At 46.1% G+C, this 25514-nt stretch overlaps 1 protein-coding gene across 1 annotated transcript in view; it reads right to left on the bottom strand.

Annotated features, from left to right (window-relative positions):
• LOC145338651 (immunoglobulin mu heavy chain-like) overlaps positions 1–25029 on the bottom strand; it is a 31752-nt gene extending 6723 nt beyond the window's left edge. Inside the window, exons 1-7 of the mRNA XM_080183042.1 lie at positions 24984–25029; positions 24573–24864; positions 22253–22299; positions 13883–14197; positions 10520–10819; positions 4857–5159; positions 4449–4766 (exon numbers count right to left, since the gene is read on the bottom strand). Coding sequence (XP_080039168.1) covers positions 4449–4766; positions 4857–5159; positions 10520–10819; positions 13883–14197; positions 22253–22299; positions 24573–24864; positions 24984–25029 — 1621 coding nt within the window. The remainder of the gene's footprint in view (positions 1–4448; positions 4767–4856; positions 5160–10519; positions 10820–13882; positions 14198–22252; positions 22300–24572; positions 24865–24983) is intronic.
• Positions 25030–25514: the final 485 nt, after the last annotated feature.

The raw sequence follows: 25514 nt of genomic DNA, 5'->3' as shown, positions 1-25514 counted from the left end.
TATCAGCCATGATTGAATGGCAGAGCAGACTCAATGGGCCAAGTGGCCTAATTCTGCTCCTATGGTCTTCTGGTCTTCCCCAACTTGGATTCCTGTGAAGATTGAGTTCCTGTCATTGACTGATATCAGTGTCCAGGATTGCAGGAGTGAAGGGAACTGTTCCCATTTCTACAACCCAGAATTTAATCAAAAACTGTACAGATTGTGCAGGGCACCAGGTAAATCCTAAATCACTGATTTGCCTCAGGGTCAACACCATTGGAGGAGCCAATCACACCATTCTGCTGGATCAACAAGGCCCAACCCACCAGCCCCCGACCTTTCCATCTCTCTGGGTAACAAACATGCTTCTAATTCTCGACAGCCTTAGAGAGACAATGGTCAGGCGGTGGGGTCAGTTTCCTATTCAATCTGACCTGGAGCATTTCACAAGAAAATGACCATTTAGATTAGAAACATGGAAGATAGGAGCTGGAAGAGGCCATTCAACCCTTCAAGCCTGCTCCACTATTCATCACCTTCATGGCTGATTGTCCAACTCAATTCTGCTTTCTCCCCAGAACCTTTGATCCCGTTCACCCCAAGTGCTACATCCAGCTGCCTCTTGAATACATTCGATGTTTTGGCATCAACTGCTTCCTGTGGTAATGAATTCCAGAGGCTCATCACTCTTTGGGTGAAGAAATGTCTTCTCACCTCCATCCTAAATGGTTTATCCCGAATCCTCAGACTGTGACCCCTGGTTCTGGACACTCCCACCATCGGGAATATCCTCCCTGCATCGACCCTGCCTGGTCCTACTCGAATTTTATAAGTCTCCATGAGGTCCCCTCCCGCCCTCATTCATCTGAACTCCAGCGAAAACAATCCTAACCGAGTCACTCTCTCCTCATACAGTAGTCCCACCATCCCGGGAATCAGCCTGGGAACCCTTCGCTGCACTTCCTCGAGAGCAAGAACATCCCTCCTCAGAAAAGGAGACCAAAAACTGCACACAATACTCTCGGTGTGGCCTCACCAAGACCCCTGTATAGTTGCAATAGCACATCCATGTTCCTGTACTCGAAACCTCTTGCAATGACGGCCAACATACCATTTGCCTTCTTTACCCCACTGCTGTACCTGTACGCTCACCTTCAGAGACTGGTTCACAAGGACACCCAGGTCCCTCTGCACACTCCCCTCTCCCAATTTATAGCCATTCAGGTCGTGATCTGCCTTCTTGCTTTTGCTTCCAAAGTGAATAACCTCACACTTATCCAAATTACACTGCATCTGCCACTGATTCACCCACTCACCCAACCTGTCCAGATCATGCTGAAGGATTTCTGCATCCTCCTCACAGTTCAGGAGTGGGTTGGGTGGGGAAGGGGAACCCAAACTATGGCAGTTGCTTGTTGCATTGTTGACACTTTCATTCTGACAGACACCACAGGCTGGATCTGAACCTCCTGGATGGTTCTTAATAACATCCAACAGCCAATTCCATTCACAGTCAATCACTTTATTGAACAAGTTTGAGGGCGACAGTTAAATTGGAGCTTGTCACCATTTTCCAGGGTCACATCGAGGTTATTCTTGTGGACAATCTTCGGCACACACCCAGCACAAGTGCAAGGAGGACAAGTGCCAGGAGGACCTGGAACTGGAAGAGTTGCAGATTAAGCCTTACACATTTTCACTCCCCCTCCCGTGTGCCAGGAAATTGGAAGAAGCACACGGCCCCGGAACTCAGCTCAGTCCTGCCTTTTCAGGATCCGAAAGGGACCGGATCATGTTGATATTGAAAAGCCCACTTACCTTATCCAGAACGGTCAGAGGAAATTAACCTGAGCTTGGAGGAGGAGGGGTGCAGTCAGAGAGTCATACAGCGCAGAAAAGGCCTTTCAGCCCATCGAGTCTGCACCAATAATACCCACCAGTAAACACACGCTAATCCCATCTTCCAGCACTTGTTCCATATCCTTGAATGTTATGGAGGGGGATTCTCCCATAGAAAATTACAGCTCAGAAACAGGCCCTTTGGCCCTTCTTGTCTGTGATGAACCATTTTTTGCCTAGTCCCACTGACCTGGACTTGGACCATATCCCTCCACACCCCTCTCATCCATTAACCCGTCCAAGTTTTTCTTAAAAGTGACCCTGCATTTACCACTTTATCCGGCAGCTCATTCCACACTCCCACCACTCTCTGCGTGAAGAATCCCCCCCAAATATTCCCTTTAAACTTTTCACCTTTTACCCTTAACCCATGCCCTCTGGTTTTTTTTCTCCCCTAGCCTCAGTGGAAAAAGCCTGCTTGCATTCACTCTATCTATACCCGTCAAAATCTTATACACCTCTATCAAATCTCCCCTCATTCTTCTACGCTCCAGGGAATAAAGTCCTAACCTATTCAATCTCTCTCTGTAACTCAGCTTCTCAAGTCCCGGCAACATCCTTGTGAACCTTCTCTGCACTCTTTCAACCTGATTTACATCCTTCCTGTAACCAGGTGACCAAAACTATCTACAATATTCTAAATTCGGCCTCACCAATGCCTTATACAACCTTACCATAACGCTCCAACTTTTATGTTCGATACTCCGATTTATAAAGGCCAATGTGCCAAAAGCACTCATTACAACCCTATCCACCTGTGACGTCACTTTTAGGGAATTCTGTACCTGTATTCCCAGATCCCCCTGTTCAACTGCACTCTTCAGAGTCCGACCATTTACCCTGTACGTTCTACTTTGGTTTGTTCTTCCAAAGTACAATACCCCACACTCGTCTGCGTTAAATTCCATTTGCCATTTTTCAGCCCATTTTTCTCGTTGGTCCAAATCCCTCCGCAAGCTTTGAAAACCTTCCTCACTGTCCACTACACCTCCAATCTTTCTATCATCAGCAAATTTGCTGATCCAATTTACCACGTTATCATCCAGATCATTGATATAGATGACAAACAACAGTGGACCCAACACCAATCCCTGCGGCACACCACTCGTCACAGGCCTTCACTCAGAGGAGCAATCCTCCACAACCACTCTCTGGCTTCTTCCATTCAGCCAGTGTCTAAACCAATTTACTACCTCCCCATGTAGACCTAGCGACTGAACCTTCCTAACTAACCTCCCATGAGGGACCTTGTCAAAGGCCTTGCTGAAGTCCTTGTAGGCAACATCCACCGCCTTCCCTCCATCCACTTTCCTGGTGACCTCCTCAAAAACTCGAATAGATTGGTCAAACATGACCTACCACGCACAAAACCATGTTGACTCTCCCTAATAAGTCCCTGTCTATCCAAATATTTGGAGGTCCTATCCCTTATCACACCTTCTAATAACTTGCCCACCACCGACGTCAAACTTACTGGCCTCTAATTTCTCAGATTTATTTTAGAGCGTGTTTTAAAGAACGGAACAACAAGAGCCACCCTCCAATCATCCGCCACCTCCCCCGTGAATTCTGACATTTTAAATATGTCTGCCAGGACCCCTGCAAGTTCAAAACTAGCCTCCCTCAAGGTCCGTGGGAATACCCTGTCCAGTCCTGGGGATTCATCCACTCTGATTTGCCTCAGGACAGCCAGCACCTCCTCCCCTGTGATCTGTAGCGGTTCCATGACCTCCCGGCCTGTTTGCCCTATTTCCGTAGACTCCATGTCCGTTTCCACAGTGAATACAGATGTAAAAAACCCATTTAGTCTCTCCCCCATCTCTTTTGGTTCCATACATAGTCTACCACTCTGGTCTTCCCTCACTATCTTTTTCTCCTTACATACCTACAGAAGCTCTTTGGATTTTCCCTCACTCTGTCTGCCAAAGCAACCTCATATTTTCTTTTAGCCCTCCTGATTTCCCTCTTAAGTAGCTTCTTGCACTTTTTATAGTCCTTGAGCATCTGATTTGTACATAACATACAATTGTCTCTTCCTCTTAATCAGTGTTACAATCTGCCTCGAGAACCACAGTTCCTGATTCCTATTTACTTTGCCTTTAACCCTGACAGGAACATACAAACTTTGCACTCTAAAAATGTCTCCTTTGAAGGCCTCCCACTTTCTATTTTTTTACTGTATTTACATCCTTCCCAGAGAACAGCCTGTGCCAATCCACACTTCCCAGATCCCTTCTCATTTCATCAAATTTGGCCTTTTTCCAGTTCAGGACTTCAACCCTAGGACCAGATCTATCCTTGTCCCCTCCTGCCCGCCACGGGAATCCTGGTGAGCAGGGGTTGGGGAGGAAGGGGTGGAACATGCGAAGGTCTATTGACTCAGGGGGTGGAGGGGAGGGGTGAAGGGTTATGGGGAGAATGCCATAATGATTGACTCCTCAACCCACTCAAACACCCACTGCGTAAACACACGGACATTGTCCGTGTTAAACTTCCTGATCCTCACAGAGTTTACAGCCTCAGGGATTAACAGTGTTAATTTTGGAGTTGGGGCTCCAGGGTCATACCTTGGATGTTCTTCACTGTCTTGCGACTCTTGAAGTGGGACGGTGGGTGAGACACAGCGCAGGTGAAGGCTGAGCCATTCCTCCACTCCTCTGGACTCACAGTCAGGTAGTGCCTGACACTGAATGTCCCTGCCTGCTCCAGAGCGGTGAGCCCAGCACGAGTCTTGGAGGAGATCAGAACACCATCTTTCTCCCAGGTGACATTCACGAAGTCCGGGTAGAATCCAGTGATCAAACACTCGAGTGTGGCTGTGTTCTTACTCTTCATCTCTTCTTCTGTTGGGGGCAGCAGTCTAACTGTGGGACTTTTTGGGTTCACTGGAACAAATGGGTAAACACGGGAAGCGTTAAAATTTTCCCCCTCAAGCTTACCAAAGTCAGGAGATTAATTTCTGATTGTTTGCCCACCTTTTGCTCTGCTTATCCGTTTTGACACCGGTGCAGACGAGGCAGCACCATGCACGAAGCACACAAACTCCACCCCGCTCTCCCACTCCTCTGCACTGGTTCGAAGTTGGCTGACGATAATGTGCAGGCTCCCTTCCCTTGTGGGCGGATGAGTCAAAACTCCGTCACTTCTACTCTTGTCGCTCACTTCCCAGAAGATTTGGATTGGGCTTGGATCAGAACAGACCACTGAGCACTCCAGGGTAGCCGTCTTGTTCATCCAAACCTCTCTGATGGAAGGATTTCGGATCAAGACAGTCATTTCTGGGAATGGGAAAGGGGAAAAGTTCAGAGAAATCAAAAGAAAAACAGAAAATGCTGGAGAAACTCAACAGGTCTGATAGCATCCATGAAGAGATGGGGCTTCCCATTCCAAACACAAAGAGACTTGGGAGTCCTTGTTCAAGATTCTCTCGAGGTTAATGTGCAAGTTCAGTCGGCAGTTAGGAAGACAAATGCAATGTTAGCATTCATGTCAAGACGGCGAGAATACAAGGGCAGGGATGTACTGTTGAGGGTGTATAAGGCTCTGGTCAGACCCCATTCGGAATATTGTGAGCATTTTGGGTCCTGTATCTGAGGAAGGATGTGCTGACCTTGGAAAGGGTCCAGAGGGGATTCACAAGGATGATCCCTGGAATGAAGAGCTTGTCGTATGAGGAACCTGGATCACCTCAGGCTTAGAATCCTCTTCCTAATGTTCCATTGGCTTCACCTCTCCTGATCTCTGTAATCTTCACATTCCTACAGCCGTCCAGAAACTCTGTATAACTCTAGTCCCTGGTACATCCTTCGCTCGCTTTCCACCCAGCATCGGTGGATGTTCCTTCAACCATCTGGGCCCCAATCTCTGCAACTTACCTCCTAAACCTCAGCGACTTGTCTCCTCTCTCCCCTCGTTTGAGACTCTCCTTAAAGCCTCTCTCTCATTCAGCCAAGCTTTCAGTATATCACAATATCTTCTCCTTCTGGCTCAGTGTCAGCTCCCCTTTGGTTTTGTTCCTGTCAGGCCCTTTGGAATGGTTTGCTGCATTGACGGCGCTAAATCAATGCACATTGCCATTGACGGTAATTCCTTGTGAAAGAAGGTGGTTGGTTTGCATTGGGAGAACAACCCCCCAGGAATCAGAGGAAGTAACACAAGTTCCCTCTTCCTGGAGGTTGGGATTATTTCTGCATAACATGTACTTTCCCCAGTTTCATTCAGAGTTACTGGCCTGGGAAGATAACGCTTGAATTGTTCCCATTTTCTGTTTTGTATTCATTTTTCAATTCATTCGTGGGACATGGGCGTTGCTGGCTGGCCAGTATTTATTGCCCATCCCTAGTTGCCCTTGTTCAGAGGGCAGTTGAGAGTCAACCACGTTGCTGTGGCTCTGAACTCATATAGGTCAGACCAGGTAAGGAAGGCAGATTGCCTTCCCTAAAGGACATCAGTGAACCAGATGAGATCGGAAACCAAGGCTCCTTCTCAGGCTGAAGAAACAGATCCGACTGTCAGGGTTTTGAAGAAGGGGAAAGTGGTCAATATTTCGCCAATTATCTGATCACCATGTTGTGATGTTGGCATGTCCGCTACAACTCTCACCAACATTGACAGATGCATCATAGAAAGCATCCTTTCTGCTTGTAATCACAGCTTGGTATGGGATCCTCCTCTGCCCAAAACCACAAGGAATTACAGGGATTGTGAATCTAACCCAATCCATCACACAAACCAGCCTCCCATTCATTGACTCTGTCTACACTTCCCACTGCCTCTGCAAAGCAGCCAGAATAATTAAGGACCCCCCACGTACCCCGGACATTCTCTCTTCCACCTTCATCCGTTGGGAAGAAGATATAGAAGTCTGAGGTCACGTACCGACCGATTCAAGAACAGCTTCTTCCCTGCTGCTGTCAGACTTTTGAATGGACCTACCTCGCATTAAGTTGATCTTTCTCTACACCCTCGCTGTGACTGTAACACTACATTCTGTACTGTCTCCTTTCCTTCTCTATGAATGGTATGCTTTGTCTGTATAGTGTGCAAGGAAGAATACTTTTCACTATATCCCATGATATGTGACAATAATAAATCAAATCAAACCAAACTGTCTGTGCGGAGTCTGCACATTCTCCTCGTGTCTGCGTGGGTTTCCTCTGGGTGCTCCGGTTTCCTCCCACAGTCCAAAGATGTGCGGGTAAGGTTAATTGGCCATGCTAAAAAATTGCCCCTTCGTATCCTGGGATATGTAGGTTAGAGGGATTAGCGGGTAAATGCGTAGGGATATGGGGATAGGGCCTGGGTGGGATTGTGGTCGGGGCAGACTCGATGGGCCAAAGGGCCTCTTTCTGCACTGTAGGGTTCTATGTTCTATGTTCTAAATTAGTTGACATTTTCCTTGCATTGACCCTGTGTCTACACCTGATGGAAAGTACTTCACAAGTTGCATTTCCACCTGGAACTGGAAGAGTTGCAGATTAAGCCATACACATTTTCACTCCCCCTCCCGTGTTCCGGGAAATTGGGAGAAGCACACAGCCCGAGAAATCAGCTCAGTCCTGCCTTTTCAGGATCCGAAAGGGACCGGATCATGTTGATGTTGACAAGCTGACTCACCTTGTCCAGAATGGTCACAGGAAATTGACCTGAGTTGCGAGGGGGTGGGTGCGGTCTGAGAGTCATACAGCACAGAAAAGGCCTTTCAGCCCATCGAGTCTGCACCAACAATACTCACCAGTAAACACACGCTAATCCCATTTTCCAGCACTTGTCCCATATCCTTGAATGTTATGGAGGGGGATTCTCCCCTCCCGCCCCCACGGGAATCATAGCGAGCAGTGTGGGGGGGGGGGGGCGTGGACCACGCAAAGGTCTATTGACTCGGGGTGGCGGGGGGGGGAGGTGGTCTCTGGATTTGGAGTGAGTGTAGCTGGAAAATCCCACTCATGATGGTTCAAGTGCCATCCAAATATTTTTGAAAGGTTGTAAGGTTTCCAGCCTCCACTACCTTCCCAGGCAGTGAATTCCAAATTCCCATCACCTCCTGTGTGATTTTCTTGTCTCAAATCCCCTCTGAATCTCCTAACCCTCACTCAAAAACTCTGCTCCCTCCTGATTGAGGGATGAGGGGTTTGTCGTACGAAGAGAGATTGAACACTTTAGGCCTCAACTCTCTGGAATTTAGAAGGATGAGGGAAGATCAAATTGAGGTGTACAAGATGATAAAAGGTATGGATAAAGTAGACGTGGAGAGGATGCTTCCTCTTGTGGGACATTCTGGGACGAGAGGTCAGAGTCCAAGGAGAAGGGGTAGCAAATTTAAAACAAGAGTTGAACAAAGAACAAAACAGCCCGGGAAACAGGCCCTTCAGCCCAACGGGCCCGCGCGCCATTTTAACACTACCAGTCCCCCCCTCCATCCATGACCCTTATCTATTGTTTTTTAAGAACATAAGAAATAAGAGCAGGAGTAGGCCAACTAGCCCTTCGAGCCTGCCCCTCCATTCAATAAGATCATGGCTGATCTGTCGTGGCTCAGTTCCACATTCCCGCCCTCTCCCCATAACCCTTAATCCCCTTGCCTATCAAAAACCTATCAACCCGCATCTTAAATATATTTAGCAAGGCAGCCTCCACCACTCCAAGGGGCAGAGAATTCCAGAAATCCACCACCCTTTGAGTGAAGAAGTTCCTCCTCAACTCTGTTGTAAACCGCACCCCCCTTTATCTTGAGGCTGTGCCCCCTAGTCCTACTGTCCTTTCTGAGCGGGAATAGCCTCTCCACCTTTATCCTATCCATCCCATTCATCATCTTATATGTCTCAATGAGATCTCCCCTCATTCTTCTAAACTCTAACGAGTATAAGCCTCGTTTCTTCAGCCTCTCCTCATAGTTCAACCCCCTCAACTCCGGTATCAGCCTAGTAAACCTCCTCTGCGCTCCCTCCAAGGCCAAAATATCCTTGCGTAAGTGCGGCGACCAAAACTGCACACAGCTGCGGTCTCACCAATGCCCTATACAGCTGCAGCAAGACCTCCCTACTTTTATATTCAATCCCCCTCGCTATGAAGGCCAGCATCCCATTCGCCTTCCTGACCACCTGCTGCACCTACAGGCTGGGTTTTTGCGACTCATGCACAAGGACCCCGAGGTCCCTCTGCACCATCGCATGCTGCAGTTTTTCGCCATGTAAGTAATAGTCCTTCCTACCATTATTCCTACCAAAGTGGACCACCTCACACTTGCCAACATTAAATTCCATTTGCCAGTTCCTGGCCCCTTCGCCCAGCCTATCTAGATCCTTCTGCAGACTTTCCATGCCCTCCGCACAATTTGCCGCTCCACCAATCTTGGTGTTCCACCAACCTTGGTGTCATCAGCATTATGGCCATCCACATTGAGGGAATCTTATTACTGCCAATCAGCCTAATCGCACATCTTTGGGGTGTGGGAGGAAACTGGAGCACCCGGAGAAAACCCACGCAAGCTCGGGGAGAATGCGCAAACTCCCACAGACACTGCCCCAAATCCATGTGCCTGCACAGCAATCAGTGATCGTCACTGAGCTGTCGTCTTGCCCAGTATCTGGTCCAGTTTAAGCACAGTTTAAGTTGAGGAGAAACTACTTCTCCCAAAGGGTTGTGAATCTGGAATTCGCTACCCCAAAGTGTGGTGGATACTGGGACAGTGAGTCAATTTAAGGAGGGGTTAGACTGATTTTTAACTGGTAATGAGTTGAAGGGTTACGGGGAGAATACAGGAATGATTAACTCCTCAACCCAGGAGAACAGCTGCTCCCTACTCACCCTATCTAAACTCCTCATAATCTGATACACCTCAATCCCCCTCAGCCTTCTCTGGCCTAAAGAAAGTGATCCAAGCTTATCCAGTCTCTCCTTCTGGCTCAAATACTCCACTCCCAGGCAGCACCCTGGTGAACCTCCTCTGCACCCTCTCCAGTGCGATCACATCCTTCCTATAGTGAGGTGGCCAGAACTACTCCTATTACTCCAGCTGTGGCCTCACCAACGCTCTGTACGGCTCCAACATGACCTCCTTGCTCTTCTACTGTTTACCATGCCTGATAAAAGCAAGTGATGGAGGGTGGGGGAGTTCTATCAAAAAGGAAAATATGGGGAATGAATTGATGAGCAGTCAGTTGGGTGATTTCTGGAGCAGGCTCAGGAAACAGTGAGGCCAATCCCGGCCATTCCTTCAAACGCAAAACTGGAAAGATTTCCTGGATAAAGCAGCGTTTGGGAGGCAGTAGAAAAGGAAACATTGGGAGCTGATTTGAACTGTGGATGGGATTCGATGTGTTGGGTATCAGATGGGACGTATCAGCTGGACCACTTCACACCCAGCCCCATCTTCATTTGGAGTCACGGAGAGTCCCATTGGATAAGGGTGGGAAACAGACAGTGACCCAATTCCAGCAGTTTCCCTCTGCTTCCTGCATTCCATTCAAATTACTCCCCTTAAGTGTCAAAACACCAAACACTGAACATTTTACCCCCTCACTGCAGGCTTGTTACTGGGGACAATGATTCTGAACTGAGGGAGACTCTTTGCCCATGAAGTGAACACGAGTCTGAATTACTGACAGGATATTCCTTTCCTCTCTCAGACACCACTTACCTTCTCGGTATCTGAAGCTGATCACCTGATTGAAGTTCGAAGGTGCGTGGGTCACTTGACAAACGTAGCCATCTCCATTCTTCCAATCTGCCACAGTGACTGTCAGGTAAGAGACTGTTTCGAATGTATTGTCAGGTCTCTGTTCGGAAGGGAGAAGAACACCTGTTTGTTCCAACTGGCCTTTCTTCCAGGAAACCTGGATGCTGTCGGGAGCAAATCCAGATATCACACAGCCCAGGACAGCAGTGGTTTGATTGTAGATAATCTGCGCGGTTGGGATAAGGGGGATGACATTCGGACCTGTAACACATTTCAGCATCTTTCAGATTACGCAATAGTTTTGCTACAGTAAAGACGACAAAGAACAACACAGCACAGGAAACAGGCCCTTCGGCCCAACAAGCCGCGCCACCATTTTAACATTCAGTGAATGCCTCATCTACCTTCTTCTACCTGTGACTTTTCTCTATGCCAGATTTGGGGAGGTCTAATTTAGGGACAATTTAGGGACGAGACGTATTCTATCCTTTAACATCCAGAGTTACCGTCACCATGCCAAGCTCTCATTCGTCCATTTGACTGGGTTCTCCTGAAATATTCGCTTAATCTTTCAGTTCTAGATTCTGACAAAGAGCGAGAATCCTTCAGTGTTTTAGCTCCTGAGTGACTTGCTGTACATGGTTAGCTTTCTCCTGCTGGTGTCTGATAACCTCACAGTGCCAAGAATCAGTCTGAGATTGTCATCGAGGCATAGAGATTTAACGCATAGAAACAGGCCCTTCGGCCCAACTTGCCCATGCCACCCTTTTTTTAACCCCTGAGCAAGTCCCAATTGTCTGTATTTGGCCCATATCCCTCTATACCCATCTCACCCATGTAACTGTCCAAACGCTTTTTAAAAGACAAAATTGTACCCACCTCTACCAGTACCTCTGGCAGCTCGTTCCAGACACTCACCACCCTCTGTGTCAAAGAATTGCCCCTCTGGACCCTTTTGTATCTCTCCAGTCTCACCTTAAACCTCTGCCCTCTAGTTTTAGACTCCCCTACCTTTGGGAAAAGATATTGACTATCGAGCTGATCTGTGCCCCTCATTATTTCATAGACCTCTATAAGATTACCCCTCAGCTTCCTACGCTCCAGAGAAAAAAGTCCCAGTCTATCCAGCCTCTCCTTATAACTCAATCCATCAAGTCCCGGTAGCATCCTAGTAAATCTTTTTTGCACTTTGTTGAGTTTAATCGTATCCTTTTTACAGTCGGGTGGCCAGAACTGTGTTGGATACCACTTCATGAAGTTGTTGCTGAGATTTTGGCCATTTTAGATAGAATTTACAATTCTCCACTTGGGGACAAGTTTAGCCACAAGTCTGCACTCTGCCTCCCCCCGATAATCTATAACTCTCTTGTTAGTAAGAATCTATCCGTCTCGCTGCCTTAATAATATTGACCCAGTTTCTACTGCTGTCGCGTTTCAAGGATTCACCACCTTCTTAAGAATATTAATAGGCAGAGGAATCTGGTGCACAGGTATACAGATCACTGAAAGTGACAATGTAGGTGGAGAAGGTTGTCAAGAAGGCATACGGCATGCTTGCCTTCATCAGCCGGGGCACTGAGTTTAAAAATTGGCAAGTCATTTTGCAGCTTTATAGAACCTTAATTGGGCCGCCCTTGGAATATAGTGTTCAATTCTGGTCGCCACACTACCAGAGGGATGTGGAGGCTTTGGAGAGGGTACAGATAAGATTTACCAGGATGTTGCCTGGTATGGAGGGCATTAGCTATGAGGAGAGGTTGGAGAAACTTGGTTTGTTCTCACTGGAATGACGGAGGTTGAGGGGGGGCATAGACAAAGTGGATAGTCAGAAGCTTTTTCCCAGGGTGGAAGAGTCAATTGCTAGGGGGTACAGGTTTAAGGTGTGAGGGGCAAGGTTTAAATGAGATCTATGGGCAAATTCTTTACACAGAGGGTGGTGGGTGCCTGGAACTCATTGCGAAGGAGGTGGTGGAAACAAATATGATAGTGAGTTTTACGGGGCGTCTGGACAAATACATGAATATGATGGGAATGAAGGGATATGGTCCCCGGAAGGGTAGGGGGTTTTAGTTCAGTCAGGCAGCATGGTCGGTGCAGGCTTGGAGGACTGAAGGACCTGTTCCTGTGCTGTAATTTTCTTTGTTCTTTGGTCTTGTTCTCTGTGAGAAAAGATTTCTTCTCATCCCCATCTGAAGAAGCGCGGCGCCACAGTGGGTTAGCACTGCTGCCTCACAGACTCTAGGTCTGCACTCGTTGGAGTTTAGAAGGATTGGGGGGAATGTTTTCACTAGTTGGAAAAGCTAGAACCAGAAGGCATAACCTCAGGCTAAAGGGACGATCCTTTAAAACAGAGATGAGGAGGAATTTCTTCAGCCAGAGAGTGGGGAATCTGTGGAACTCTTTGCCTCAGAAGGCTATGGAGGGCCAAGTCATTGAGTGTCTTTAAGACAGAGATAGATAGGTTCATGATTAATAAGGGGATCAGCGATTATGGGGAAAAGGCAGGAGAATGGGGATGAGAAAAATATCAGCCATGATTGAATGATCGAGGAGACTTGATGGGCTGAGTGGCCGAAATCTGCTCCGACGTCTTATGGTTTATGGGGTAAAATATTTGGTATTGTGCAACACCCTCTTACATTGGCTGCTGAAGCTTTCTTGTCCAATTTCACCTCTTCCACATCAACAGAGGGCTCGAGTACAACAGCTGGGATGGACTTCTGAAGCTGTATAGACCTCATTTGGAATATTGTGAGCAGTTTTGGGCCCCATAGCTAAGGAAGGATGTGCTGGCCTTGGAAAGGGTCCAGAGGAGGTTCACAAGAATGATCCCTGGAATAAAGAGCTTGTCGTATGAGGAACGATTGAGGCCTCTGGGTCTGTACTCGTTGGAGTTTAGAAAGATGAGGGGGGATCTTATTGAAACTTACAGGATACTGCGAGGCCTGGATAGAGTGGACGTGGAGAGGATGTTTCCACTGATAGGAAAAACTAGAACCAAAGGGCACAACCTCAGGCTAAAGGGACAATGCTTTAAAACAGAGATGAGGAGGAATTTCTTCAGCCAGAGAGTGGGGAATCTGTGGAACTCTTTGTCGCAGAGGAGGCCGGGTCATTGAGTGTCTTTAAGACAGAGATCGATAGATTCTTGATTAACAAGGGGATCAGGGATTATGGGGAAAAGGCAGGAGAATGGGAATGAGAAAAATATCAGCCATGATTGAATGGTGGATCAGACCCGATGGGCCGAGTGGCCTAATTCTGCTTCTATGTCGTATGGTCTAACAATGCAGTTTTAAATGGAAAATAATATCTTGTACTAACTTCTGGGTGTTTTGTATTGCCGTTCCACCATTGCGTTGGAATCGTGGCCCGCCTTGCAGTGGTAGACACTATCGGTATTCCAATCTGACGCAGAGATTTTGAGAACACTGCTCATCGTGTATTTCATGTCTTTTCCCTGGACTGGTGGAAACTTCTTGATTCCAGTCGTAATGACCCGATTGTTCCTGGACCATGTCTGAGTGATGGCCTTGGGTTGAAAGTCCTTGATCAGGCAGACGAGGCTGATCTCATCTTGGTTTGAGTTCACGTCACAGGAAGGGTTGGGAATGTAGACCGATGGTGCAGCCTGGGTAACTGAAATATAAATAATTGCACACGGATAAGCTCAGTAAATAAATATATACAAACATGCAGCAGGAGTCAGCTATTCAGTCAGCTTCCAGCTTGCTCTGCCATTTGATGGCAGCTTATCTGATTGTGGCCGCACTCTACTTTCCCATCTATCCCTGTAGCATAGAAGATAGCAGCAGAGGAGGCCCTTCAAACCTGCTCCGCCATTCATCACCATCTTGGCTGATTATCCAGTTCAATAGCCTAATCCTGCTTTTTCCCCATAACCTTCGATCTCTTTCGCCCCAAGTGCTGTATCCAGCTGCTTCTTGAATACATTCAATGTTTTGGCATCAACTACTTGCTGTGGGAATGAATTCCAGAGGGTGAAGAAATGTCTCCTCATCTCCATCCTAAATGGTCTATCCCGAATCCTCAGACTGTGACCCCTGGTTCAGGACTCCCCCATCATCAGGAACATCCTCCCTGCATCTATCCTTTCAAAACCTGTTGGAATTTTATAAGTTTCTATAAGATCCCCTCTCATTCATCTGAACTCCAGCGAAAACTTTCTCAGAAGACTAAAGAAGTTTGGTATGTCAGCTATGATTTTCACCAACTTCTCCAGGTGCACTATTGAAAGCATTCTTTCTGGTTGTATCACAGCTTAGTATGGGCTCCTGCTCTGGGCAAGACCACAAAGAACTACAAAAGGGTGGTGAATGTAGCCCAATCCATCACGCAAACCAGCCTCCCATCCATTGACTCTGTCTACACTTCCCGCTGTCTCAGCAAAGCAGTCGGCATAATTAAGGACCCCACACACCTCAGATATTCTCTCTTCCACCTTCTTCCCATTGGGGAAAAAGATACAAAAGTCTGAGTTCACGTACCGACCGACTCAAGAACAGCTTCTTCCCTGCTGCTGTCAGACTTCTGAATGGACCTACCTCGCATTAAGTTGATCTTTCTCTGCACCCTCGCTATGACTGTAACACTGCATTCTGCACCCTCTCCTTTCCTTCTCTATGAACGGTATGCTTTGTATAGTGCACAAGAAACAATACTTTTCACTCTATGTGAATAAATGTGACAATAATAAATCAAAATCTAGCTGTGACTGTAACACTACATTCTGCACTTTCTCGTTTCCTTCTTTACGAATGGTATGCTTTGTATCGCATGCAAGAAATAATATTTTTCATTGCATGTTAATACATGTGACAATAATAAACCAAATCAATCAGATCAAAAACAATCCTAACCTAGTCAATCTCTCCTCCTACATCAGTCCCACCATCCCCAGAATCAGCCTCTCAACCTTTGACTCCCTTGTTAACCAAGAACTTATCTAAATCATCCTGGAAAATATTCAATGACCGTGCCCCTCTGCAGTCCTGGGAAGTGAATTCCACATATCCGACCCACTGAGAGAAAGAATTTGCCCCCAACCTTCAGGTTATTTTTAAATGTGTCCTCTGGTCCTAGTCTCTCCAACAAGGGGTACAGGCTGACACTCCAATGTAGTGCTGAGGTTGCGATGTACTGTGTGAAGTGCCGTATTGCACACGAGAGGTTAAATCGAGGCACCTCCCCCGCATGGCCACTTTCACAGGAGAGCAAGGATCTTCTCCCCAGTGCCATGGCCAATGTTCATCTCAAATCCAATATCACTAAATCTGATTGTCTGGATCAATATTACATTGTTGTTTGCGGAATCTTGCTGTGCAGTTTGGCTGCTGTGTTTCCCTGCAACTGTCTCCAATTCAGAAACATCCTGACCTTACTGAATGGCAGAGCAGGCTCACGGGGCCAGATGGCCTACTCCTGGTCCGAGGTCTTATGTTCTTATGTTTGTATTTTCGTATTATTGTGGAAATTAAAGTCTCTTTATGAAACAACAGCAAAACATAGAATTGCAGTATCATCACCAAAAGGTGTAATGGTAATGTCAATGCAACAATAATTCAGAGCTCGGGCTAATGTTCTGGGGACATGGGTTCCAATTCCGGCGTGATCAGTGGTTAAATTTAAATTCAATTTCCAAATCTGGACGAGAAAGTTAGTCTCAGTGATCAGAACCATGAAACTGTCATTGATATCTGGTTCACTAATGTCCCTGAGGGAAGGAAATCTGTCTTCCTTACCTGGTCTGGCCTACATGTGACTCCAGAGTCACAGCAATGTGGTTGGCTTTACTTATTCATTTGTGGGACATAGGCGTTAGTGTCTGGCCAGCATTTACTGCCCCTCTATTAGCCCGACGGCAGTTGAGAGTCAACCACATTGCTGTGGCTCTGGAGTCACATGTAGGCCAGACTGTACAAGGACCCAGATTTCCTTCCTTAAAGGACATTATTGAACGAGATGGGTTTTTCTGACAATCGACAGTGGTTTCAAGGTCATCAGTAAATTCTTAATTCCAGATATTTCATTGAATTCAAATTCCACCATCTGCCGTGGTGGGATTCGAACTCAGGTCCCCAGAACATTAGCTGGGTTTCTAGATTAATGATAGCAATAAGATCACTGGACATCACATCCCTGACTCTTACCTGTCCTCTGAAATGGCCAAGCAAGGCACTCAGTTCAAGGGCAACTAGGGATGGACAACAAATGCTGTCTTTCCCAGTGATGCCTATACCCCATGAAATTCAGCTAAGCCCATAAGCCTACTCCTGCTCCTAGTTCTTATGTTCTTATTTCAAACCCACCTCACCCCCCTTATTAGAACATAGAGCATTACAGCGCAGTACAGGCCCTTCGGCCCTCAATGTTGCGCCAACCAGTGGAACCAATCTAATGACCCTCTAACCTAAACTTTTCCATTGTTATCCATATGTCTATTCAATGACCATTTGAATGCCCTTGAAGTTGGCGAATCCACTACTGCTGCAGGCATGGCATTCCACGCCCTTACTACCCTCTGAGTAAAGAACCTACCTCTGACGTCTGTCCTCTATCTCTCACCCCTCAATTTAAAGCTATGTCCCCTCGTGTTAGCCATCACTGTCCGAGGAAAAAGACTCTCTCTGTCCACCCTATCTAATTCTCTGACCATCTTGTATGCCTCAACTAAGTCACCTCTTAACCTTCTTCTCTCTAATAAAAACAACCTCAAGTCTCTCGGCCTTTCCTCACAAGACCTTCCCACCATACTAGGCAATATCCTGGTAAATCTCTTCTGCACAAATCTCCTCTGCACCCCTTTCCAATGCTTCCACATCTTTCTTATAATGCAGCGACCAGAACTGTACGCAATACTCCAAGTGCGGCCACACCAGAGTTTTGTACAGTTGTAACATGTTGTATGAACTAATATTGATGGTCATGAATTACAAGTGGTTGTGAAAGAAACTCTTCATTTAACACGTTTCATGTCCTCACAATGTCCCCGAGCATTTTGCAGCACTTTGGTAGGTTAGGAGAGTGGGCAAAGAAGTGGCAGATGGAATACAATGTGGAAAAGTGTGAGGTTATGCACTTTCGAAGGAGGATTGGAGGAATAGACTATTTTCTAAATGGGAAAATGTTTAGGAAATCAGAAACACAAAGGCACTTGGGAGTCCTTGTTCAAGATTCTCTTAAGGTTAACATGCAAGATCAATCAGCAGTTAGCATTCCTGTCAAGGGGTCAAGAATATAAAAGCAGGGATGTACTTCTGAGGCTGTACAAGGCTCCAGTCAGACCCCATTTGGAGTATAGTGAGCAGTTTTGGGCCCCGTATCAAAGGAAGGATATGCTGACCTTGGAAAGGGTCTGGAGGAAGTTCACAAGAATGATCCCTGGAATGAACAGCTTGTCGTATGAGGAATAGTTGAGGACTCTGGGTCTGTACTCGTTGGAGTTTAGAAGGATGAAGAGGGGATCTAATTGAAACTTACAGGATACTGTAAGGCCTGGATAGAGTGGAAACTGGGAGAATGTTTCCACGAGGGAACAACCTCAGGTTAAAGGGACAATCCTTTAAAACAGAGATAAGGAGGAATTTCTTCAGTCAGAGAGTGGTGAATTTGTGGAACTCTTTGCCACAGAAGGCTGAGGAGGCCAGGTCATTGAGTGTCTTTAAGACAGAGATAGATAGGTTCTTGATTAAATGGGGAGCAGAAGTTATGGGGACAAGGCAAGAGAATAGGAATGAAAAAAATACCAGCCATGGATGAATGGCAGAGCAGACTCGATGGGCCGAGTGGCTTAATTCTGCTCCTGTGTCTTCTGGTCTGCTAAGATATGGGATACTTGTCTTTATTTGCTGAGGTGTAGAATATAATTAAGGACCCCACGCACCTCGGACATTCTCTCTTCCACCTTCTTCCGTCAAGAAAAAGTACAAAAATCTGAGGTCACGTACTGACCGACTCCAGAACAGCTTCTTCCCTGCTGCTGGCAGACTTCTGCATGGACCTACCTCACATTAAGCTGATCTTCCTCTACACCCTAGCTGTGACTGTAACACTACATTCTGCACCCTCTCCTTTCCTTCTCTATGAATGGTATGCTTTGTACAGCTTGCAAGAAACAATATTTTTCACTGTATGTAAATATATGTGACAATAATAAATCAAATCAAATCACTACATGCATACATACACATTCAATTGATCTTTCTCTAAACCCTAGCTATGACTGTAACACTACATTCTGCAGACTCTCCTTTCCTGCTCAATGTAGGGTAATGCTGTGTCTATATAGTGCACAAGAAACAATGCTTTTCACTGTATCCCAATGTAGGTGACAATCATAACTCAAATCAAATCAAACAGGATTTAGCACAGCATCCTTCCCATTTCCACCTTATCAATACCATTCAGAATCTTATAGACTTCATTCAAGTCACCCCTCACTCTTCTAAACTCCAGTGGAAACAAACCCAGCCTGTCCAATCTTTCCTCATAAGACAACAGCTCAGTCCAGGTATCAGTCTAGTAAATCACCTCTGTACTGCCTCCAACACATTTATGTCTTGCTTAAATAAGGAGACCAAAATCACCGTATTTGAGATACAGTCTCACCAATGCCCTGAATAACAGAAGCGTAACCCTGCCCTCCCACTCCGTTTTATGTTCAGTTCCTGTCGTAATACCAACTAGCATTCCATTAGCCTTCCTAATGACTCGCTATACCTGCCTATTGATTGTTTGTGATTCATGCACTAGAGCACCCAGATCCCTCTGCACCTTGGATTTCTGCAGGCATTCTCCATTTAAGTAATTCTCTGTTTTTTTATTCTTCCTGCCAAGTGAATAGCTTCACATTTCCCCACAGTATACTGCATCTTTGCCCACTCACTCAGCCTATCTACATGATGATCCCACCACACAGCATATATGAGAATAAAACAAAAAGGATATTATTAAACTAGAAAGAGTGCAGAAAAGATTTACTAGGATGCTACCAGGACTTGATGGATTGAGTTATAAGGAGAGACTGGATGGACTGAGACTTCTTTCTCTGGAGCATAGGAGACTTAGGGATGATCTTACGGAGGTCTACAAAATAATGAGGAGCATAGATCAGTTCAGAGAATCAACAGAATCCCTACAGTGCAGAAGGGGACCACGTGGCCCATTGAGTCTGTACCAACCACAATCCCACCCAGGCCCTATTTCCATAACCCCACGCATTTACCCTAGTTAATCCTCCTGACACTAGGGTCAATCTACCATGGCCTATCCACCTAACCCACACATCTTTGGAGTGTGGGAGGAAACTGGAGTACCTGGAGGAAACCCACGCAGACATGGGGAGAATGTGCAACCTCCACACAGACAGTGACCCAAACCGGGAATCGAACCCTGGTCCCTGGTGTTGTGAAGAAGCAGTGCTAACCCACTGTGCCACCGTGCTGCCTGAACCACCGAGTGGTGCACAAGGCAGACTTTCACAGCAAGTTTTTTTCCTGGAATAAGTCACTCGCCTGTTGCCAGAAGTTTATAGCTTGAAGAACGCCACTCTGCATCAAGCGTCACTGATCACGATTCTCTCCCGCTCTGAAACCTGCTATTGGTGTGCGCTGGGAGGATGCTCAACCTGTTGGTCGTGTTATGAATGCAGCTTCCTTGGTCATCAGGCCCTGGGGCAGAAACTCAAACGTGGAGCCTCTCTCTCAGAGCAGGGATACGAACCACTTCACCACAGGATATCCAGACTTACACATGGCAACATTTAATTATTGAGTTACTGTTTTTATTACTCAGTTAATGGGAGGGCATTGGGGAAGAGTTACAGAAAAAAGAGATCTAGGGGTACAGGTTCATAGCTCCTTGAAAGTGGAGTCCCAGGTGGACAGAGTGGTGAAGAAGGCATTCGGCATGCTTGGTTTCATCGGTCAGAACATTGAATACAGGAGTTGGACGTCTTGTTGAAGTTGTACAAGACATTGGTAAGGCCACACTTGGAATACTGTGTACAGTTCTGGTCACCCTATTATAGAAAGGATATTATTAAACTGGAAGGAGTGCAGAAAAGATTTATTAGGTTGCTACTGGGACTTGATGGTTTGAATTATAAGGAGAGGCTGGATTGACTGGGACTTTTCTCACCAACAACCTGTCCTGATTGTTGTCCATGCCGTCACTATAGTTAAGAAAGCCCCACCAATGCCTCTACTTTCTCGGGAGACGAAGGAAATTTGGCATGTCAGCTACGACTCTCACCAACTTTTACAGATGCATCATAGAAAGCATTCTTTCTGGTTGTATCACAGCTTGGTATGGGCTCCTGCTCTGACCAAGACCACAAGGTACTACAAAAGGTCATGAATGTAGCCCAATCCATCATGCAAACCAATCTCCCATCCATTGACTCTGTCCACACTTCCCACTGCCTCGGCAAAGCAGCCAGCATAATTAAGGACCCCCCCACGGACCCCGGACATTCTCTCTTCCACCTTCTTCCATTGGGAAAAAAATACAAAAGTCTGAGGTCACGTACTGACCAACTCAAGAACAGCTTCTTCCCTGCTGCTGTCAGACTTTTGAATGGACCTACCTCGCATTAAGTTGATCTTTCTCTACACCCTCCCTGTGACTGTAACACTACATTCTGCACTCTCTCCTTTCCTTCTCTATGAACAGTATGCTTTGTCTGTGCAGCGCGCAAGAAACAATCTTTTCACTGTATGTTAATATATGTGACAATAATAAATCAAATTAAATCTAATCCAATAATTGTAAATATTAGAAAACTGATGATAAAGAACAGATCCAATGAATTAACAATTAACAGCCCCATTACTGTGTGTGCCCAGGAACAGTTTCTCCCACACAAAAAAACCCTCTCCAGTTCTCGATGTAGGTTCACTCTCAGGGGCAAAAGATGACTTAAACTCTCGATTGGGTGTTTGTAAGTCACAGATAGTTTAACAGTTATTGTCAAAGCACAAATCACATCCTGATTCAATAAGAATTCCACACGCAGTCTGATTCCTGTCTGTCTGGGCAGCTCACTGCTTCATGCTCAGCTTGTTGGAATGAGATATTTTTTATAAACACAAGTCCCTGTTTCTCAATCTGTCTGAACCATTTCCCCTCCACAATCACTAAATTATCAACTGGAACATAGAACTTATTCTTTATACACCGAAAAACTGTTCTAGCAATGTTTAAACTGCAATAAATAACATTTTAAACCACCCTGAAACCAACAATTAAATCATGAGACAATTGTATGAAATATTTGAACTCAGATTAGAACAAAATCCGAACCCATCTGCAAATATCCTAAAATCCAAAATCACCAAACCTGCTCCAACATAATGTCCTGAAAACTATAATCTGAATCAAACAGAACACACTAAACAGATCCGGGAATCGGTATTCCATTCTGAGAATCGATTCTGTGGAGTTAAATCTTAACCCTTGAGAGTAAATCCAGTTATCAGATTTCAGCTCCAATTACTGGGTATGTTCTTGTCTCTACAGAAATCCATCTCTCTCAGAGAGAATCATTTAATTATTCCAAATATCTCACTGATTTCAGATAAATCACACATTACAGCTGAACGATCAAATTCACCAATAACACAAATTAAAGAAAATAAATATTAGACAAGGAAGGAATTGAGAAGTTTGTCTTACCTGAAGTCACTTCCACGAAGGTTCCACTCCCCCAATAATCAAGATAGTCACTGTGCTCTGTCTGCTCATTCACCCAATACAATAACTGAACTTGTCCACAATATGTAATAATCTCAGGGTAATGTAAACTTAAACCATGTTTTAACCCAGAGCAGCAGTTTGCTGGATTTGGCTCTGAAACTCCATCCTAATCCTGTTCCAAATATATAAATAAATGAAATATTTTTGCAGTTTTGCTGTCTGCGAACACCAGCTCCTGCGTTTTACCGAGAAACAGAATCACCTCATTTTTGTCTTTTATTTTCCCAGAAATCCACATTTTCCTTCAACAATCTAAGTCAGTGCAGAGATATTTCACTCTGGGAAACAGGAATGTGGAATCCATGGACACAGACTCTGATACACGCGGTCATTTGTACAGGGGGGGAGTTTGTGTCAAGCTCTCTATCACTGTGAGCGTATCACAGTGCTTCACCCCAGGTCATAAACCACAGGTATAAGATCCAGCCCAAAATAAAATATCCCAGACAGGCAGCCAGAAGATTTATTAACTCTTCAGTCTGTATCCGTGTGTCCCCCACACACCGGGTGTCAAACTCAGGGTCTTTCAGGACTTTACAGGAAGATGAGATGATCTACAAGGAGTTTTCATTGTTCTGCATCCTCTCGCTGTTACTCATTGTTCTTTTTCAATAATATCCTAAAAGAAGTTGTTCACATTCCCAGATTGTTGAATCAGGATGTGATTTATATCCACGGGCCATGAGATAAAGGTCGGTAATATCACCCGAAAACTCCAGTTTAAATAACTTTCCTATGGCAGGTTTTTGAATGGAGGATTCCCCCATCTCTCTCACTGTGCCACCCAGTATAGACACTGTGATACACAGCCGTACATTAACCTCCACTCCTTTCACTGTCACTGAATCCAGTCCCTTCACATTGAATCCACACCCCACACTGTGACAAGTGAGCAATCCTGTTCTCTGATTTACACTGACACTGGTTTGAGCTGTGATGTCTCAGTGGTTCTGTCCCTGGATCAGTGGGTCTAATAATCTGGGGAATGTGCTGATGTTCAACCTCTCCATGGGAGTTTGGGAATTTCTGGGAGACCTGGGAGAAAAGCTGGGATGGGTAAAAGTGACTGTGAGGCTGTCGGATTGTCACACAAAACCCAACTGGTTCAGACCTGGAATTTAGGGAGGAAATCCGCTCTGGTCTCTGGGTGACTCCAGTCCCACACTTAATGAGGGTGACTCTTACCTGCCCTCTGAAGGGGTCAGTGAGGCTCTCATTTACCATCACCTTCTCAGGGTAAAAAGGGACAGGGAATAAGTGTGAGAACTGACAGTGACTCCTTCATCCTGCTGCTGTCACTCACTGAGGTTTCCTCCTTTCCAATAATATCCTCAAAGAAAGTTGTTCACATTCCCAGATTATTGAATCAGGATGTGATTTATATCCACGGGCCATGAGATAAAGGTCGGTAATATCATCCGAAAACTCCAGTTTAAATAAATTTCCTGTGGCAGGTTTTTGAATGGAGGATTCCCCCATCTCTCTCACTGTGCTACCCTGTATAGACACTGTGATACACAGCCATACATTAACCTCCACTCCTTTCACTGTCACTGAATCCAGTCCCTTCACATTGAATCCACACCCCACACTGCGACAAGTGAGCAATCCTGTTCTCTGATTTACACTGACACTGGTTTGAGCTGTGATGTCTCAGTTATGAGAGAGATTTTTTAGATGTGCCCCAAGTTGCTGTGGCTCTCAGGTTTCCCAGCACATCAGCAGCCCAGGAATTCCCAGATAATAGTCATGGAATTCTAGAATCCTGACAGTGCAGGAGGCCATTTGGCCCATCGAGCCTGCACCAACCACAATCCCACCCAGGTCCTATCCCCACAGGTCCACATATTTACCCTGCTAATCTCCCAACAGGGCAAATTAGAACAGCCAATCCACTAACCTGCACATCTTCGGATGTGGAAGGAAACCGGAGCACCTGGAGGAAACCCATGCAGACACGGGGAGAATGTGCAGACTCTGCACAGACAGTGACCAAAGCCAGGAATCAAACCCAGGAATCAAACCCAGGTCTCTGGCGCTGTGAAGCAACAGTGCGAACCCACCATGCCATCCACATCTCCCATTTCCAGGGCCGGCAGATCCCAGCACAATGAGGATGGGAATAAATCTGTGCTGATAATTGAGGGTGAGCGATCATTCCTCCTCTTTCACTCCTTCCACTGACTGCAGATTGTGTAGTTTTTGTACCAGTCCAGCCCTGCTTCCTCTCGCTGTGTTTCTGGCACAGTAATAGATGGCGGTGTCATCCGCTCTCAGACTGGTGATTTCTATGTAAGCGGTGTTGCTGACAGCAGAAGGGGTAAATCGACCTTCAATTCCAGGCGCGAACCGTCCAGGGCTAGAATCATGGTACAGTAACCACTCCAGCCCTTTCCCAGGGACCTGCTTCACCCAGCTTATGTAGGTGCTGTCGATATCGAACCCACTGACTGCACAGGAGAGTCTGACTGTCTCCCCCGGCTTTTTCACAACAGACTCGGGCTGGGTCAGCACGATATCAGACCGGACACCTGTTAATAAAAGAGAGAAAGGAGAGAGTTAACTTTAATAAACCCCGCTGGATAAACAGATGATCAAAGAATCCCTGAATAATCAGACTGTGTGGGGATAAAGCCCCGACACCTCTCACCTGTCACACACAACAGAAGGACACAGAGATAAGGAGCAGTCCCCATCGTCCTGTGTATTCAGACACACACAGACACTCCAGAAACCGGCTGCCTCACAGTCACTTTGTTTGGAGCTGGAGTCAGCGCTGTTTAAATAGGGAAGTGGAGTGAGTGAGGGTCCCACAGCACAAACTACAGCTCCACCCACTGAAACCAGAAGCTTCCTGTCCCCGCCTCCAGCAGAGATTTCAATCCTCAACAAGTTATTTACTGATCCAACAGGCAGCAAATCAGCAGCAATAATAAGATTCAAGATCCAGTCACACTTTCTACTATTTATTTCAAAGTTAAACAGTTTGAGGAGATCAGATAACCTGTGAGGCTGCAGTTATATATCTCTACCTGAGATAGGGACTGAGAGACAGTCAGTGTGCAGATATCTCCCTGAGAGAGAGAGAGGGGACTGAGAGATACCAGTCAGTGTACAGATATCTCCCTGAGAGAGAGAGAGAGGGGACTGAGAGACACCAGTCAGTATTCAGATATCTCCC

This window comes from Carcharhinus amblyrhynchos, unplaced genomic scaffold (assembly GCF_965287045.1).
Source record: "Carcharhinus amblyrhynchos unplaced genomic scaffold, sCarAmb.v2.hapA chromosome_131, whole genome shotgun sequence".
Classification (NCBI taxonomy): domain Eukaryota; kingdom Metazoa; phylum Chordata; class Chondrichthyes; order Carcharhiniformes; family Carcharhinidae; genus Carcharhinus; species Carcharhinus amblyrhynchos.
The sequence above is the reverse complement of the archived record's forward strand: the minus strand, read 5'-3'. Positions and strand labels throughout refer to the sequence as shown.